General features: G+C 39.2%; 1 protein-coding gene across 1 annotated transcript; it reads right to left on the reverse strand.

Annotated features, from left to right (window-relative positions):
- Positions 1-340: 340 nt before the first annotated feature.
- Positions 341-19,340, reverse strand: col28a2a (collagen, type XXVIII, alpha 2a). Its single transcript, XM_034134236.1, has 36 exons — positions 19,313-19,340; positions 16,260-16,406; positions 15,533-16,107; positions 14,964-14,984; positions 14,785-14,844; positions 13,140-13,193; positions 12,236-12,280; positions 12,123-12,149; positions 11,865-11,909; positions 11,704-11,748; positions 11,463-11,516; positions 10,362-10,430; positions 10,105-10,173; positions 9,913-9,981; positions 8,415-8,483; positions 7,566-7,634; positions 7,416-7,484; positions 7,249-7,317; positions 7,094-7,165; positions 6,203-6,271; positions 6,037-6,108; positions 5,757-5,825; positions 4,778-4,846; positions 4,531-4,599; positions 4,364-4,432; positions 4,181-4,249; positions 3,999-4,067; positions 3,793-3,861; positions 3,632-3,712; positions 3,478-3,513; positions 3,359-3,395; positions 1,730-2,287; positions 1,281-1,600; positions 910-1,165; positions 429-620; positions 341-345 (listed from the first exon to the last, which is right to left on the reverse strand). The coding sequence occupies exons 1-36, from the start codon at positions 19,338-19,340 to the stop codon at positions 341-343; spliced, it is 3,765 nt and encodes a 1,254-aa protein (XP_033990127.1).
- Positions 19,341-20,470: the final 1,130 nt, after the last annotated feature.

A 20,470-nucleotide genomic window follows, 5' to 3' on the forward strand; every position in this document is an offset into this window, starting at 1 on the left:
AATAAAACCAGGACAGACAAACCCTAAATAAAGGATTCATTCCGGTTTGTAGAGAACAATATCATTTGAGGTAATAAAGTTTTGTAGAAGTGAATCTTAGTGAAGTCAGTCAGTTATCTTTGGTTTGAAACAGCAACATGTCAAAAGTTATTTTAGGATTTGATTCAATTGGCTTTTTAATTCTGTCTTGCTATTTTATTTGTTATATGCATTTGTGTGTGGAGACAAAAGTGTTACAAAAAGTGCATGAAATTATTTTCTGAACCCAACTGACAGAATTCATCACATTAAAATAACAAACAGTAAAGTAATCAAGTCTGATTTCTGATGGCTTCTCCTATTATCCTGCTGGGGATAAGACAACAATATTCAGATAATGAAAAATAGAAGGCAAAATGTTGTCTGTTATAAAATAAAATAAAAGTTACCTGTTTTGTTTAGAACGCAAGTCTTCTTGCATTCATCTTCTGTTTCATAACGGTTGTCATTTCCACCGCAGCCTCCGTACCAGAACTGTGCGCAGGCATTGGCCTGCATGTCATAGTACCAGTATATGGTGTAGTCTCTGCAGGTGCCTTGTTCTAAGGTTAGGTTACAGCGAGGGTCCTGAGCAGGGGCCTCTGGAGGAGAAATGGTGTGTGAGAAGCACATTTTCCCCCAAAAATGTATGTACATAAAAACAAATAGGCCTTTTTCACAGCAGCTGTTTTGGCTTGTTATAGTAGGAAAAGCACAGGTGTTAAATAACATCAATAATAGCTTTGTTCTATCCAAGTTTCCAAGTAAGCCATGACAGTGAGCCGGCATGCACCATTCCAGGACCCTCAGTAATCATTTATTTTATTATAAACATCTGTACTTTCCGTCAGTTAAACGTCAAGGTGATGTTGAGCAGGCTGCAGTACTCACCTTCAGGCAGGACTGGACTCACCACTGGCTGCAACTGGTCAGAGCTTAAATCTAAAGTTGAGATCAGTGTTGACTCAGATGTTGCAGAAGAAGATAAGGATGAAGAAGATGATATGACGGCCTCATTGAAGTCGGAGCTTTCTCTTACAGGCGATAAAGATGTTGTTTTGTTAACTACAGCTACGGTTGCTACCGTGTTAGCGCCCCGCGTCTGGGCTCTGTAGTCTAAATCTTCACCTTCATCATCTTCCAGCTCCTGGAGTTAGAGGACAGCATTAAAACATGTCAGTGTTGTGAATGGTGCACCATCAGTGAAGAAAATGTCAACAAGTATACTTTAATTTAAAACAATCCAGTGTGAGTTTTCAAACCTGGATTGGGAGGGGATCAGCGCTGATGGGCAGCGCGAAGGTGTCTCCACGGCCTCGGCTGCTGGTGCGCCCCGAACTTGGATTCTCCTCTTGGTTATCTTTAGCTTTTCCAGTGTCTCCATATCCATTATTATATACAACGTAACCATTATTGCCATTATATCCATTGTTGTTCACTACATGTCCATTAGTACCATGGCCATTGTTTCCATTAGTACCATGCCCATGGCCATTGTTCCAGTTTCCATTTGTTAAACGATTGTAAATGAGGGCGCCATTTTCATCTTCACAGAACTGGCTGACGAGTTTAGACTCCAGTGCTGGAAAAGAAAAAATCTGTTTAACCATAAAGCACTTTACTGCCTCTCAGCTGAAAACAATTATAGCTATATTTGAATGAACACATTGCTAAAGGAATGATATTTACAACATCTGACTGTGGCGATCACCTGGTAGAGTGTTGAAGTCATCAATAAGGTACATGTGTTCGCTGTCGGGGTCAGAGGCAATGAGGTTGAGTTCTTGCAGGAACTCAGCCTGCGTGGGATCAGAAGAGTTGACGATCCCCAGGGCGTACATCTCGATGTTTGTGGCGTGAGCTTCCCTCACAGCTATGTCAAGTTTGACTGGCTCTCGGTTGTCAGTTTGACCATCGGTGATGACGATGGCTACTTTCCTGACTCCAGGCCGAGCGCTGAAGAACGCCTCCTGAGTCGCCTTTCTGATGGCGGTGCCAGTGTAGGTGCCCTCACCCATGTAAGAGATCTTTCTGATGGCCTGTTTAACTTCCTGTTTGCTCATGTAGCGAACCAAGTTGAACTCCAAATGAACATCCAGACTGTAAAGGACCAGTCCGATCCTGGTGGCATTGCGTCCGACTGTGGTCCGGTCGACCAACCTGGTGACAAAGTCCTTAATGATTTCAAAGTTCTCGGGGCCGACACTCTCCGAGCTGTCGATGACGAACACCAACTCCATCGGCCTTTCCTTGCACTTGATGCCACATCCTGAAAACAATAGAATACTGTCACTGTGGTCCTATGAAAGGGTTTGCTCGCAATGATGAACTCACAGAGAATCATCACAATACTCAATGGAGTCTCTTAGCGTCTTTCAGGTCATTATTTCGATTTTTTGATGAACAACTTTAATGTTTTGGTTTACTTTCCCTCCTATTTTCACTGAAAAAGCTCTAAAACCACAATGACAATTGTCGCTCCAAACACCAGGAAGACACAGTTAGCGGCTAAAGCTAACTGTGTCGGTACAGAGTTGGTATAGACCAAAACAGAGCTAAAAGAAGAGTAAATATTGAACAAATTAATATGAATGTTTCTCCACGTCTGTTGGATGTGTAAATGGGTAAACTATTTGCTGACATGTTTGCAATATGCATTTTAAAGGTCCCCTATTATACTCTTTTTCAACAATATATTATAGGTCTCAGTTATATACAAAGCATGTCTCTGAAGTGTTTGGCTCAAATACCAAACATATCATTAATTGTAGCATTCCATAAACCCCTCTGTTTCAGCCCTGTTTCAAAAGTGCTGATTCTGTGTCCGTAGCTTTAAATGCAAAGTAGCTGCTGCTGGCCACGCCCCTCTGCGAGATGTTTGGTTTAATAAAACACAATGGTGCTCAAGGAGGAGATGCAGGTGATAAGGTGGGCGGGTGGTACCTTGGTTGGTTATTGGCTAATGGTTACACAACCCCCAAAAACATTGAGACATCACAAAGTGGCCAAAATCTGATCAGCTAATTTTCAGACAGGTTTTTATATAAATGGATCAGGACAAAAAAAGAGAATATTTTTCCTGAAACTTTCCGAATCTCTTAATACAGAGGGGACAGAGTTATGTATAAAATACATGAAAAAGTAGATTTAGCATAATAGGTGACCTTTAAATGTTAAGGTTTTTAAGCGGCCATCAATCATTACAGCTATAAAACATTTTACAGCTTACTGTATAGAAAATGATGCCTTCAGAATCTGAACCAAAGAATTGACAGAAAATACACATTTTAAATAAATACCAGTTAATGGTTATAACAGTAGCCTAGACTTGTAGTCTTACCGCAGATTTCTTTGATCAGCTTCAAAATGTCTTCTCTCTGAAAAGAATTTGAACATATTATATAAGTATAAAATCCCTATTATTCAGTGAATTTTTCAAACGTTTGTTGATGAACTTACTGTGAGTCCTTGGTCTCCTTTAACTCCAGGCTTTCCCTGGGTTGGTGAAAAATTGAAACATTACATTCATATTTTGGCCCAGTACATAGGGTAATAAGAATTACAAATCGTGGTTTCATTATTTATTTGTGAGGAAAATATAGTTTTTTCTTACTAGTTCACCAGGGACTCCTTCATCTCCCAATTCTCCTTTTGTACCCTTCGTGCCCCTCTCACCCTGTGATCCACGATCACCCTGCAACATTTGAGAGCAATCTGTCAATCAGAGGCCGGTTAATAAGATATCAATAAATTGTTTTGTTTTTTAAACATCACCTTGGATCCAGGCAATCCATCTCCATGAGGACCTCTTGGCCCAGTCATACCCTGAGATCCTGCATCACCCTGAAATCAGATTTTAGATTTATTGAATCAATGGGGAGCTTTCCACACTCGTATGTAGATCGCCAATTATGAATATGTTTTGTTCTGCTAGAAAGTGCGAGAAAGATGGCACTTGTGTAAAGAGTGGTAAGATTTACCTTTGGGCCTTGAATACCTTCTCCTGCAGGACCAGATGGACCAGCAGGTCCTGCCCTCCCAACATTACCCTTAAAACAAACAAAATAACATCAACTTGCATATAGCATACAATCACAGGATAGTCAACCATTTTATATTTGTGGTTATTCGCTATGATTAGTTAGTTAGAAAATGTTCTTACAGGCAGCCCCTGTAAGCCCTCTCCAGTTGGCCCGGGCAAACCTGGCAATCCTCGAAAGCCAACATCACCCTGAAACAGATTATGACATCATGAAATATGCTCTATGGGCATCCCAAAGCATGCAAAATAACACACACAAATAAACAAACAAACAAACAAACCAATGAATGCGTTGACACAAACCTTGGGACCAGGGATTCCTACTCCTTCTGGGCCTTGCTCGCCCTGTAATCCTGGCAGGCCTGGAGGACCCTGAAATAAATACATGTATTAATTAAGATCAAGCCAACTTGAACAGGATTGAATGGTTACTGCATTTTAGCATGTGTGAATAGGTTGAGAAAACCAACCACAGGTCCGGGGAAGCCTTCGCCTTTTGGTCCAACTGGCCCTAATGGACCCAGATGACCACGATCACCCTAATTAAAGAAAATATAGTGATTAAAACCATCAAGATATTTTAGCTTAACGCTCTGTTTTCACAATCTTTGCCATAGTGTTCAGTTAATGTTAATTCCCTGATAAAAAACAAAACAAATCAGTATGCTTATTGAAACAATATGGTTACCAAATGTCCTACATTTTTTGAGTTTTTACCTTTGGACCAGGTAATCCATGGCCTGTTTCTCCAACAGGACCAGAGGGACCAGCAGTTCCTACATCACCCTGGATAAAAGACAATAAAGTCATAGTGATGAGTGGGTGAAGCAATTTTTTCTTGCATTACATCAGACTCTATTGGCGCGTTTCCACTACAGCGCGGAGCACGGTTTAAGAGGGCTGTGACGTCAGCGGCCCGTCTTTGGTTGCGTTTCCACTTGGCCTAGTACCGGCCGGCGGGTCCTAATTCACAGTTTTTCTGGCCTCATAAAATCGTGGGTCTAGGGCCAGAGACAACGAGGCTGAGTCGGGCTGAGTATGCTAAACTAGAGAGAGAATCGCTGGCAAGGGGGCTACAACTACAACAAGATGGACATATTTGACCGTGATTTAATTGTAATACACGTTTCAAAATGATGCCGAAGTAACAACATACTGATACCGGTTAGTAAAAACCATGAATTAATGCTTTGTCGAGTCTGCAGACAGACGGCAGGCGAAAAACCTTTTAAAATGCGTGTTTTCTAAATGGAGATTGGCTAAGCTAACGCAGTATATGCTCCGACCGTCCACACTCACAACAACGGCCTATACAGACATAAATAAAGCAGCGACTGTATTCACCATGACACAGGCAGTCTGTGGTGTGTACTTGTTTAACTTTTGTCTAGTTTCTGAACATATATGAGGAGCTGTGAGCTCTGAGTGCTAACAGCTAACGGCTGTGTTGTTTTTCTGGGGTTCTCATTGAAGATGACGTCACGGCTCCGCCTACACTGCGTTACTATAGATACTACCCCAGTTCCTAAACTGTAATGGAAATGCGCCATAAAGTGAGCCAGTCCTAACGAGGCCTAGCCATACCGAGCGAGGCCGTGTAGTGGAAACGCGCCATATCTGGCAGCTCTTTTGACTTGTAACCTCAGTGCCAAGATCTGTTAAGAGACAGTTCGATGATCGGTTTTTATTTATTTACCTTTGGACCTGATATGGACCGTCCTGGCTGTCCCGGCATGCCCTGCCGGCCTGACAAACCACGTTCACCCTGAAAGATAAAAGTCAAACTTAACATCCAATTGACATCTTTATACCAACAAAGGTGTAGCTGCCAACCTCCTGCAGAGGACTTGTTTTTGTGGTAAAGTGTGCCATAAATCAACCTACGGCAATGTTTCCATCATATAATAAATGGAGGCTGCGTATTTTATCATGGAAGCTTTCACACCCTAATACAATACTCGTTCAATAACTCTTACCTTTGGTCCAGATGGTCCTGATATCCCAGGTGGTCCATGTAACCCTCGGATGCCCCTCAGACCCTGGTCACCCTGGGAGAGATCATATATATCTGATTACAGTAACGGTTGTTGTTGTATACATTCTGAACAACACAAGGATTTATAATGTAATATAAATGCATACCTTCTCTCCTTGAATGCCAATTCCTTGTGCTCCCTCAGCACCTCTTAGACCAGGTAAACTACCCTCCCCCTATGAGAGGAAAGATGGATGAAACAGAAGTAATACTTTTATAACCATGAGCTGAGACCAAAAAGTGGAAATAAATACGTTTTTTGTTTATTTCAAACCATTGGACAAAGGAAAACATGTAGTGTGAGTTCATAATAAAGATGCACCGATCCACCTTTTTCCGTTCCAATCTTTTTCCAAAAACTACATTTGGATATTGGCAAATACCCATTTCATTCTGATTCCAGACCTGTTTTTGCATTCAATTTACAGAAAAATAGCAATTTATTTGAACTCTATGCTTAGTATGCTTCACATACAAATAGGTGTAGGAGTGCAAATTGTAATGGCTACTCCTTTAATGTTTTAAACAACTTGAACAAATCAAGTGTCAACTATTAATTAAGAAATGTGTATACATGAAATAATTTCAAAGAGTGCAATGGCATATTGACAACTCCTTCAGAAGGTTTTCAAAAGTAAATAGATCTTTAGAGAAATACATAAATATCTACACTATACCCACCAGAATGTTAAACAGTTTCTTTCCCAAAGCCATACACACTGCATAACTGCTTTATTTATTTAACAAAAGCACTTTAAATGTCTTTATTAATGTCTTTGTCTTTTAATGCTTGTCTTTTTTTAAATGGTTTGCAAAGTTGTGTATTGTGTGTGTATTTTAAGCACCGATGGTACAGGCATTCATCATTTCATGTACTGTGTATATATAATGACAATAGAGTCTTCTATTTATACAAAAACCCCATCAAAGATACTGTATCACTAAAGTCAATCGTAATGCAAAGTTTGTTTCTACACAGTCGGCATAATGTACTTCACCTTCTGCCCTGGAGCTCCGTCCTCTCCTGGAAGACCAGGCAGGCCCCCCAAACCCGCTGATCCAGGATCCCCCTGTCACAGTACAACAGTATTATTTGATTTGATTAAGTTGGTACTTCCGATACGCCAACATAGACCATAATTAACTTATTTACCTTTGAACCTGGCTCCCCAAGGCCTCTCTCTCCTGTGGACCCCTGCTCTCCTGGTAAACCTTGATCTCCCTAGAAATACAAAAAGCATGAGGACAACTGCTCATCATACTTAAAAACCTAACCCCTATATACACTTTGCAGTATGTGTGTTTCATACAGCAACAAACCTTAGGTCCAGGTAAACCTTCTCCCCGATTTCCTCTGCCACCTGGTGGACCCTTTGGACCCTCGACTCCCTGGGTAGTAATACAAGTTAGAGTGTCCCACTACTCAATGTCAGTTTGCTTGGGAAAATATATTGAAGACATTTTGCCGACCTTCTCTCCCTGTATGCCCGCTCCTGTCAGTCCAGTTGGCCCTGGAAAACCTAGAGGCCCCATATCACCCTGGAAGTACAACATCAAAGTATCAGTTCTCTGTGACTCGCTTCACTACAAAATGTTTTCACAATGTCTCAACTGAATTTTACTTTTCTAATTCTTTCAAACAAATCGGACTAGTTTATTGTGTTTGATTCATGGTATGTTCTAATCCTCCATGAATAATAAACACAACATACCTGTTTTGTGTGTTAGCAGGTTATGTGAAATTATGGTCATGTTTGTTTAGTAACTTTTGACTAGAAAACTTAAACGTTTTGTCCTTTTCAGAACATAGGGTGGTGTTGCACTTTATCCTCTTGTGGCCGAAATTTGAATTACATCAGCGAACAGCTTGACAAATCCCAGTCCTTTTTTGATTATTGAAAAATGTTTACAAACTTAAAAAGATTATAAAGATGACAAATCCAATTTCTTTAGTTATACATACAGCAGAAAAAACATTTTAGATCTGTTTTTTTCTTATTTGCCTCTCAGGGCTTCTTCAGGAGGCTATTGGTTTCTTACAATTTTGGTCTGTCAAACTTGAGGTACTTTACACAAGAGAAAACTTTGCATATTTTATCCAATTTGGGAAATACGCAGAATAATCAAATAATGTTCAGTTTAATTATAGCACAATTGTGAAGCGCCAAATTATTAATATTTTTTAGTATTATTTTGAGTTTGACGAATTCATGAGCTCACACTGTTCCACTAATCAATGTGTGATGGTAAAGACTAAGAAACACAAAAATCAGTTCATGCAGCATATTCTCTCTGTTAGGTGAAACCTCTATAACCCACCCGTTCTCCTTTGATTCCTGCACCCTGCTGTCCCCTTGGTCCCCTCGGTCCGCCGAGCCCCCGTTCCCCCTGTGAAGGAAAACATGATATCTGTCAGTATATCACAGACACTTGCCTTTGGATCGCAGCCAAGTGTGCATTGTTCTCAGTGAAGAGCATATGGAAGGGAAGCATGTTGGCTCCTGTTATCCTCTTGTGATTGATACAAACTGATCCTACGCACAAAGAATGGAACAATTTTCTTTCATGGTATTTCTTGACTGCATGAACTTTTTCCGGTGGCATTGAAGTATGAAATGAAGAAGTTGCTGATGGACGTGTGAAGAGAGGTTGTGATCACCCCAACAAAAGTGCTCAGATACATTTTACAAGAGGTAGAAATCCGCAGAGGAGTAAAATCTACTAGGAAGTGTGGCACAGGTAAAACAGATGTGTTGCTTGAGGACATTATTAGTGTTCACTTTCCAACAGCTTTCTCTAAGAAATAAAACTGTACCTCCCCATAAAAATGCTCCTCTTGTTGCCAATTTCACCCACATGTTCTGTCTTGTGAGAGGAGAGGCAATTATTTGTATGCTCTTGGATATGATTAATTAATCTGACTTTATTGTGGTTATGGTTTCTCTGTTCTGCTGCAATAATAATGTACTTGTGTATTTAAACTGTAAGCCATATACCATTGGGCTCAGTCTAGCATTTGTCTTGTATAACCCTTGGTTTAATCCCAGTTTTCTCTATTTGAATGGAGTATTTGCAGAGTCTGGTGTAAACGTATGCAGCATGTTGCAGCATGGCAGGCAAACATACAGATTTTTCAGGCTTACAGTATAACATTGTATGAGTGAGTAGTAACGCTACAGTGAACACCTGAGATGTGAGTCAGTGAGTTGGAAAAGAGTGAGATCTGGTTTCAACAGATGCATACCATGAACGGCAAAATAGTCTCCATGACGCATATTGCTTAATGAGAGCTCATGTTTTTGAAAGCATCTATCAACTCACAACACAACAAGAGAGATGCACATGGTTTGGACATGCTTATTGCTTTCATGGTTTTTGAAATGAAATTATGGAAGTCAGCTATTCACTAGAGGTTTTAGAAAAATGATCCAAAATGTAAGATGTCTTTCTTGGTTATTTCAACATTTTGATCACATGATTCAGATAATATAATAAAAAACAAAAGCAGCAGATGTCTGCAAAATTATCTCAATAATGCGATCACAATGGTAAATGTGAAGAAAAAAAAAGATTGTATGTAATTTTCCAATACTGACATAGATGACTTCCTTACTGTATTATAATTAGTTTGAACTCAAAGATAGGCCTTAAGCAAAATCCAAAATCAATATACATATATTAGCATATTTAGCATATACACATGAATTAATCAACAACTGACCCTTGTCTCTTTCCATACCTTATAGACATGGTGTGATCTAGTTTTACTATTACTATTGTTTTGATGAGTTATCTGACGATAGAGTTGGAAAAATACCTTTGGTCCGGGAAGCCCCTCGCCTTGGGGTCCTCTTTCCCCTTGAACACCTTGTTGTCCTTGAGGTCCCTGTAAACAAAGCAAGAGTGTACAAAAGGTTACCCAAAAATGCTCAGGTCAAATTACCTGTGTGGGCTTTCTCAACAGATCATGATCACCACAGAGACACAAATCATTTCCTGTTTAACTTACAGGAGGGCCGTGTTCGCCCACTCCATGGGGGCCGGGAGGACCTGCTCGACCCTGGAATCCCATATCACCCTGCAGATTTAAATAGTAACAGACCATTTAATAAGAGAAACTTAAATAAATTGATATAGCAGCAAACAATCACAATGTGCAAGACAATATCCAGAGGATAATCCATAACATAATTTAACTTTGGTCCAGCAAGGCCAATGCCAGTTAATTTACCTTTGGTCCAGCAAGGCCAATGCCAGTTAATTTACCTTTGGTCCAGCAAGGCCAATGCCAGTTTCCCCCTGAATTCCTGGAGGGCCAGATGTGCCACGTTCACCCTGTCAGCACAAACATAATAAAACTATTACTACTATTAATCAATTTAGAAACAAAAAAAATTAGTCCTAAAAATAAGTCCTAAACCATAAGTTTGGTGTCATCCTTTCCTCCATAAAAATGTCCTTCTATTATTGAACAATTAAACACTATGTTGCACCTCAGAAAAATATCAAACTCAAAACTAAATTTGATAGTACAGACTTATACATGGATACTGCACACACACACATGCAGGTAACATGCTTCTTTGAAGATGAAATAAATTATGTAAATATTTTGTTTAGTGTTGCTGATATCTTATTATCTTCCTGCAGGGCAGGACATAAGAGCTTAACTTGAGCTTAAGTAATGCTTTAAAGTTTGACAAACCCCAAACAACAGTGTCTCAAATTAACAAAGAACTGCTGGAGGCTCTCATCAACGTTTGGATGAATTACATGAATGCATGTGTATCATTGTACTACTTTCCTTTAACCAGAATAATTCACTTAATACAAACTGAATACAATTGACTATTTAGACATTTTATTATTCCATGAAATTAATTTGTGAAAAGACATGTCTCACAGTCTCTTTAGGCGACAGAAACAGAAGATAAACTATATAGAAAGACCACCAAGAGTCCTGTTAATATTTGCAAATGCTTCCTACAAGTCTTCACATGGCGACACACCCAACACTGACTTCCATGTATGTTATTTATTGGACGAGCTGACATTGCTGACGGCACTTCCAAGTCTGTATTTAGTAACAGGATACGAGTAGATCATTAGCAGAATCTTTAGTGTTTTTATTTTGCTGATGGCTCATCCCTATGCTGGTGAATAACAGTAATGATGGGGAAGACGTTGGCTCGTTGCCGAGTGTTCACACAGGGGTTTATTACCAGACAAACAGTCCTCTGTGCTGCACGGTAAAGACCGGGGTGGTAAAGCTCCAATCTCTAGTTTAAACTAATCACAAAAGGAAATGTAAAGGCCACAGCAGATGTGCACGATGAGGAAAGCAAAAGTGTTCTAAAAGGGGCTGACCTGCTTTCCCTGATGGCCCTCTGGTCCAACGTCCCCATGTGGTCCTGGTAACCCCTGCGCAGAAATAACATAAAATAACTGATACAAACTGATGAAAAAAAACGGATAAAAACTGATAAAAAACACATCCCACAACATTTTAATAAGTATGTTTGGATAAATGTGTCTGCATATTCACAATTAAACACAAGCTCTATTTAAACATTATAGTTGCATATTTTACTACTTGATTACTACTGACCTGCAGCCCTCTAGGTCCTCTTGTTCCAACTGGTCCCTCAGGGCCCTGAACCACATCACACAGGAAAGAAAAAAGCTCATCAGACCAAACACAGTATTTACAGTAAGGAATGATCAAACTGGAAATTTAATATTCAGTGTGTGTCGACAGTGCGGTTGTACCCTGTCTCCTTTGATTCCTGGAGTGCCACATTCACCCCTCTCGCCCTATGTAGAAATTACAATCTGAACAGACTTGCATTGTTTCCGACAAGACAAAATTATATTGTCATTCATTTAAATGTCTTCAGTGATTATGATGTTGTATTGAATGTCGTTTTTCTTGTATATTGTCTTAGTATTCAGTATATCCGATGCTATAACAATTAAAGACATGATCTGACCATAAAATAGTATTGTATCGTATTTTAGATCACATACCTGCTCTCCTTTGTAACCTGGTTTCCCCTGCAAATAAAATGAATGGGATGTTATTTGTGAACAACCACAGAGATATTGGTTTTCTTACTTTGATCATAAATGTTGAAATGTACCTCAGCACCCTCTTTTCCAGGTAGACCACTTAGTCCTGCTTCACCCTGATGTGACAGAAAGTACACTCATTGAATCATTGAATAAGAGTTACAACTGCTTGTATCTCTTAATCAATGAATATCCTTAAACAGTGACATATAGCAGGTTTAAACAGATTGAGAAGAGAGACAACAACATGAAACATCCTCTATTTAAAGTTAGCACCAATATAAATAGACTGAAAACTTGTATTTTTTAAGTTTAAGTGCTATAAGCTTGAACATAATATAACTTAAGATCAACAATAAGATGATGTTGAACAGCTGTATATAATTATTCACAAATTAATAAACTCAATATGAGCAGATTATAATCACGATAAATCAATATTATTTACAATATATAACATATATATACAGTTACAAATTGTTAGTGTGACAGTAATATATATATATTTATTTTATTTATCATATTAAGTGCATTTAAAGAGAATAAAAGAGGGCCTTAACCTGAACCTTGTGGTACTCCAATGGAGATGTTTGAAGAGAACGAAAAGTTGTTTTTATAAGCAGAAACTGCGCTTCATAGAGTTTGTCATAAACTCCTTGACAAATGTTTAAGCATGTCATTTCTTTATTGTATAATGTATTTATATTTTGTCCTTAAACTAAATGTTTGTTTTAAACAAATGTCAGAGCTAAAATGTAAATTTCTGCTACAAATTATTAAATACATGAATTATAATATTTGAACCAGTTTACTACTTCCAGAAACTGAAAAAGAATAACTACTCAGGAGGTATTAAATAATGCTTTATATGTATACGTTTCTATATGTACAGTATATGAACCATATTATGTAACAACTGAAAAAGCCTTCCAGCTGAGTCATGCACAGTCCACATGTCCATCGAAAAGCACTTACCTTTTGCCCTCTAAGCCCGGGGGCTCCGTCTTCTCCGGAGCGACCTTTTTTCCCCTGTAGAATGGAACCAAGTTAGGGTTAAGTTGATTTATTTCTTCCACTGACATTTTGCTCACCTCTTGGTGTCCACATTGACAGCTTGCTCATGTTGCATGGCAAATGTCAAAAAACATTTGTTGTGGGGTAAAAAAGAGAACACATTCTAAGTGCAAGGCTTAGAGTCTATGGCGTAAAAGGGTACACCCCAGATTTGTTTTTCTCGAGCTCTTTGACATGGCATACAAGTTTGTTCTGATAAACTCTCAGCACATCTAACTAAACTGGCCATTAATATCATACAGGAGAAAAAGCACATCAATCTTCATCCTTAATCAAAAATGTAGATCAGGGCAGCATAGTTGATTCTGGACACAGAATTAAAGTTGTGTTATTCAGACCAATTGTTTAGAATGTCAAATTAATTAATTCCATCCTCCAAAAAAATATGAAAGCAACAGCTAGTATTATTTATGATTTTATTTTAGGACTTAGACATTGCAATCTAATGTTTTGTTGTTTTTTTCACCTGTTTTTTTCTATTTAAAACATATTTTGTATTGCCTTTTATTAGGGTTCGTTAAAGAACCACTGCTTCTGACAAATTTCAAATATTAGTCGTGTCTTACTAAAGTCACAAATCACAAACAGGTCTATGTCCCAAACTTGAAAAAAAAGGTTATCATGGACATGTATTTGGTATGTTTTTGTCTGTAGACAGGCATTGTTTGAGAAACACATGAAGGAACTGAGACATAGGTAACTGGGAGGGCAAGAGGTATCTTGTCCACAGGGCCAGGGGGTCACGGTCTTGAGCTGCACCTGGACAGCGTTTGTCAATTGTTAAGAACCAGAAATCACTAGTTTGTGGCCATTAAACTAATGAGAGCAATTTCAAAAGCCTCTTCGTATGATTGGAAGAATTTAAAGAATCTTTTTTAGGAGAAAGCACCTGGTTAATAACCATGCAGCTGTCAGCAACATGATTATCTGCCAGGCCCCTGAAAAGATAGATATTAGTATAATAGTGTAAAGAGGGGGGTTTGTCTAGAGTGGGCAGGGGATCATCATCTTTTAGCATCACACAGAAATGATGTGTATTATCTGATGCGCTATAGTGCTGTCCTTTATCCCTGTGTATCTGACCGTGGCAGAACGGGTCATATGAAAGATTTATGGTGGTCAGAGGTCCAGTTTTATGGGGAGTGGACCTACAAATATGGTGCCTCTGGTTTCCAAGGGGGACAACACATGTTGCACGAGAAATGCACAATAGCTGATGGAGACGGGGCAAAACAAACATATTTATCTGGGAAAAGCAGACCATCGTCTCTGATGTCTTTTTCCTGTTGCCATAGATTTGCATTTTAGAAATGTGGGTCAGGCTCACATATCTACTCCCTCTGGGCAATTGCCTGCAAGCTATACTGAGGAGAAAAAACAAGTAATTATCCTGATTGTTCAAAATGGTACAATTACCATACGTCAAATACAAGGATCATGATAGATTTCTCTTCCCAACATGTCAGGAAACCTTTTTTCTGACTTGTGACACTTCAAAGGAAACTACTTGTGGAATATTTTGAAAGGTTTGAGTGTAAATACTCACCGCAGGCCCGCTGGGTCCCCTCTCTCCTTTTTCACAAGCACATTTCTGAGCCAGGGGGCACTTCAGAAAAAGGACACATTTGCTGTCTTGAATGTATTTCTATACAACCTCACAAAATTACACATTATTAAATGTCAAAAGCTTCCATATATGAGCTTTGTAGTATTAATAATACTTACTGATTCTTCAGCCAAGCTAGTCTGCAAAGAAAACAAAAGTGGATGAATATCTGATAGAATTTGAATATTGTATCATTGTAGTATCTTATCAGGTTGGTCTAGTTGTTGCTTAGTGATTATTTGTTATAATCTTTTAATGTAGCACAATAAATGACAAAAACTTCATACAAGTAAAACAAGTTTGGGAAAACAAAAGGTAAGGTCAATTAAACTTGAAAGAAGACAAAAGTGATAAGGCCGAGAACAATCCTTAATACTATCCCAGTTTGAAGAATCTTTGTAGCCAGTAACTGTAATACATGTCTAAATTCCAGTCATGTGTGTAATTCTAGGAATCCTAGGGGATATGCTCAAACATAATTTTTCTAAAGCTGTGTAAAACGTTTCAAATCCAGAGCTGTCATATCATCCTTTCATTTGTTTCCCCTGAGCATTGTCATCATTCCATCTCTATACAAATACCTGAACCAGCCTGCCTTTGTGTCAACTCTGAACTGATCTATATGCAAAGCAAATACATCACTTTTCTTCTCAGTGTTGACTGCTGAAAGACGAGGAATTACACTCACAATCTCAGTGACGATTTTTTGAATAACATCTTCGTCCTGTAAATTATAGAGGAAGTGGGAAGCCGGGGAGCTGGCCAGTAGTCGCAGCTGGGCGACATTGGCTGGCTCGTTGGCTGCCCGGGTGATGCCCAGAGTGAAGATTTTGATGCCCTGGTTCTTGGCATCAGCAACAGCAGAGAAGATGTCCGGGTTCCTCGGATGGGAAATGCCATCTGTGAGCAGCACGGCTGCTTTGATGCTGCTGGGGCTGGTTTCTTCTAGGTACATCCTGGTCATGTTGGTGATGGCGTAGGTGGTGTAGGTGCCGTGCCCGATGTAGACGATGGGAGTTATAAGGGTCTTGAAGTTCTCTGTGCCCCTCCAGTCCTTGAAGGTCTGCTCTCTGATAACGTGGCTACTGTACTGCAGAAGAGCCACCCTCAAGCTCAATCCTTGGCCGGTAGGCAGCTGGATGCCCTTCAGTCTGTCCACCATGTTCATGGAGAACTGCTTCTCCTGCTCGTGGTTGTCTTTGGCGCTCTCGGAGCTGTCCAACAGGAAGGAGAGCTCCAAGCTACAGTCCTCATCCAGGATGGCTGAGTGCACACAAAACAATAAGATGAAGGACTCTTTACTGGTTGTACAACATGCTTCTAAAGTGTTAGTATCACTAAGTGATTACATTTTAATTTTACTATATGCCAAAATGATGCATTTTTTTGTTTATTCATTTTATTTTCAACCTTACCTTGTCCATTGTGTATATTTGCAGCCACAGGTTTGGCCCTGGATTTCTTGTTAGTTTTCCTCTCTTCATAAAGGTCTTGCGCCCAAACACATGTCAGTGCTGTGACCAGCAGCACCAACTTAAAGGAGGGAAACATCCTTGACCCAACTTTCGAGAAAAATAGCAAAAATAAATCATTATGGATACATTTTACCATAGACAAAATTATTTTCTGCATCAACACATTGCAATTAATTTGATGTTATAGTTGTATTATATTGTGCTGTTTAATGATGTTTACGCTTACATCGTAAATGTTATTGTCACTACAACATTAACAATGTTTTTTTTCCCTCTTACAACCCATACTGTAGCTTATACTTCATATTCTGAGTATACATGTCACTCTTTTTTGTGTCATTATATTCCACCAATTAAAAGACTATAATTGAGTGGAAAAGTTTGTGAATCCATACATTTGATGAGCTAAGTTTTAAAACATTTCAGTTCAGTCAGACAATTTAGAGTCAAACAAAAAAGTTATGAATATTATTAAGCAATTTAGAAATGGTCCTTCTGTCAACTCACAGTTAACTCACAGTCCTTTGGAAATGCTGCAAATTATAGTGTCCTTTTTGAGTGCAGCCCACTTGAAGAAGGTATCAGGAACAGCAGAAGGTGCACAGTAAGCTCCAGTTAGCTCATTGATGAACAGAAGCAGCAGCAGCGGTGTCAGTCATTCTGTGGAGCAGAGAGTGAGAGACTCCCAGACACTCACGCCTCCTTTATAAGGAGGTACCGCCAGACCAGAGCCCATTGAGCGTTTCCAGGACTCCGCTCTGCCCTCAGGGAGAACTGGGATGTGTTTACAACAGCAATTTTCTGTGTGTTTCTTTAAATGTGTATTTTAACCACTGTAAGTTCAATCAACTAGATGCATAAGTTGACTAGAAGTTTTTGAATAGCACAACTTTTGTTTAATTATATAATATTGTGTATTTGTCTTTTTTCAAAGGTTATATGACCTAGAGATTTGCATATTATCTCATATCCTTTGAAAGGAAAACATACTTTGATTGATTGGGTTAGACGTACTGCAGAGTTGTGTGAGGTGAGATCTGGATAATAGCTATTTGTTTGGTAGTTATTAGTCCGGATTTCTTTTTTTTTTCTTGTTATTTAAATCTGTTGTTTACTGTAAGTCAGTTAACCTTGCATAAACATATTTGAAAAATAGCACTGGTAAATGATGTTAAAATCCTTTTTTAAGAGGAGACATTGATGCCAGAATAAATTCCACAGGAAGTTTAGAGACCCTATGGCAAAGGTCTGATCACCTTTGGTCTCCGCCCTGGACTATATATCAACATTGCCTGAGGTAAAAGGGTTAAAGAATCTGAGATGTCCTAAATGAATTATAAAACCCCAAAGCAATGTCAGCTTGTCTAAAGATAAAAAGGGTCAATAAGCTCCTGTTGGTTTGATTAAGAAACAGAGGTATTACTCAACTAGTGTACTACTGTAGATATATACCTTTTGTTGGCACTTGTGGTTTGTTTTCTTTAATTATAGTTTTGCGAAGAGGGGGTGGCAACCAGTAGACAGGTGACATGAAATATATCTCAATAACTGGCGGCAGTATAGGTGGAACTTCACCTTACAGACCCTAAAAGATGACCATCTGACCATTCACTGGTAGAGGTGACCATTTTGTGTACTTTTCCTGGAGTGTTTTGGAGATACAGCTGGTCCTGTACAGACTGGCTGAGGATGCATGGCTCCCTGTCGGGCTTAAGGTGAAGAGGCTTTGTATTGCAAAGCTCCAGGCAAGAAGTAATTATAGGAGACTCTCTGACACAAAGGAATGTTGCACTGAATGATGGCTTGGCAAAATCCACCCCGTCACTTTACGCATTGATGAATGACATCCATTCATATATTGTTCCTATATGCTGCAGCAACATGTGTAAGTTGTGAAAATTATTGTTCAGTTAAGCTGTCTTTCATGTGCTTTTATCACTGACTGAATGTGTATGTTATGTTCCCCATTATGTTTGTGGCATGGTAATTACAGAATCTTAGAGCTTTGTGCAAACTTTTTAAACATGTGATAACACATCACTGTTATCAAAGACAATAACTACGACATATAGGTAGTAAAATTACGGAGCCCCCTAGGGGACATGGAGAAGAAAAAAAAAATGATTTAAAAAAAAAAAAAAAAAAAAGATAGAGATATCGCAAAGGGTTTTTGCGAGATCTCGCAAAACTTTTCATTTAGCTCAATGTACTTCCTGGTCAGTTCTGTAACACAGAAACCACAACAATGGAGCGGTTCATCGATTTTGCACTTAGATTGCAGATAGACAAATCATTAATAATACTTTTACACTAACTGAATGTCAATAAAAAAAGGACATGAAGTGCATTATCATTACTTTGGTTTAGCGAGAAAGGTGCGTTAATTGTAGACAAGGTTAGTAGTTAAGGTTAAAGAAACTGGAATTTGAATTTAAGTAGTGAAAATATTTGTTTATCCAATGAATGTCATAGAAATGGAACAAACAAGTGTTGCAAATACGAGTTTTCTTTAATTGAAATGAATGCTGAATTGTATCTTGTGGCGCGCTCACACCGGAGTACTTTTCCCACAATAGTTCATCAGAACTACGATATATTTGCGTTCACACCAAAAAGCCCCCGGAACTAAATGAGTTCATCAGCACCATTTTTACCCGCTTTTCAGTCCCTGAGAGCAGGGACTTTTGTGGGAGAAAAAGGTTCATATGTCTGATTGGCTGGGCGGAATGCAAACCACGCCCCGTAAAACTCCCAAAAACGTTTGTGAAGCCGCCATTTTATTTGCTCGCATTAAAATCTCAGCGCCGCGCACCAACGAAGAGATTACTTTTGTGAAAGCAGTTATTATAGCAACACTAAATAAATCATCGGAGCGGTGGAGTGATGAGGATGTGTCGGCGCTTCTGGCGTTTTACTAGAAGGACGCGATCCAGAAGCTTCTACTGAAGGCAGTTTCCGTTGTACAGCCGACCTGGGAACCGTCCACAGCGCACCTAGGAACTGTCCACAGCGCAAAGTCATGCCGGGACGATGACGAAGGTAAAATAAACTACATGCACTGCACTGTTTTAATCTGCACAATACTGGTCTCAGATGTACTTTTATTTGCTCAGTAGATCGAGCTAGCCATGCTAGCTGAACTGGCTATCATAGCTCCAAGCTGGCTAACAACATCTAGCTAGCTAGCTATTCTCAGCCGCGCCCGCTATGAAAACGTTTTGATTTGTGAATAAGTGTGCAATGTTCTGTAATTTGCTTCACTAACTCATGGCACTAATCATGTGTTTCAGGCATAGACTGTATATATAAATGGACGTAGGGTCCGTGACGTCACCCATAGGATTCTGCAGAGTTGCCGAGAAGCCCTTAGTAGGCGGAGTCGGCCACTAACGGCTCGACAGTGACGTCTGAGTCTAACTCCCAAATAAGGGCAAAGAGGCGGAGCCGAGGCGGGACCTGCTGCCTCCAGCTGGGAAGTAACAGAGCTAGCTCAAGCTAAGAAGCTAAGCTAACATGCTCCCCATCTGCACACTGCCGTCACATTTTACGTTTCTAAGGTAAGCGGACATGAAACTATTCAGCAAAACTATAAATAATAATCTAATTATTGAGTTTTTAGCATAATACTTCAGAATCTTAAAATCCCTTAACGTTTGTATGCAATGTGCTAAATGCAACACTGGAATCAAGCAAATTAATATGTTTGCATGACATTAGTTATTTATATTTTGCTATCACTTAATTATACGTTTAATACATTTAAGTCAAGCTAAGGTACAGTACATGTGATGGTAGCTAGTTAGTGCTCTTACCTGTGAGGCCTCCTCCAAACAGCATTATAACCAGACTGTATCATTAAAACTATAAGTACCAGTTCTAGATCCTTGACTTTAGACAAACAATTCAAAAGACAAAATGTATTTAAAGACCAATCTTTATTTGAAGGTGCCTCTTAACCTGAGATATTAGTTATACAGTAATAGTATTGACAATCTAAAAAAACTGAGCAACTCAACAGTCAACTTTATATTTCTTATTGTCTAAAGCATTTATTATTTTCATTTTCCCCCACTCATATTCAGTGTGGACGGATTGAGACAGCGTGGTGTCCAGAGAGCTGCAGAGACTTCAGAGAGAAACCTCCGTGTGAT

The sequence above is a fragment of the Trematomus bernacchii genome, unplaced genomic scaffold, assembly GCF_902827165.1.
Source record: "Trematomus bernacchii unplaced genomic scaffold, fTreBer1.1, whole genome shotgun sequence".
Classification (NCBI taxonomy): domain Eukaryota; kingdom Metazoa; phylum Chordata; class Actinopteri; order Perciformes; family Nototheniidae; genus Trematomus; species Trematomus bernacchii.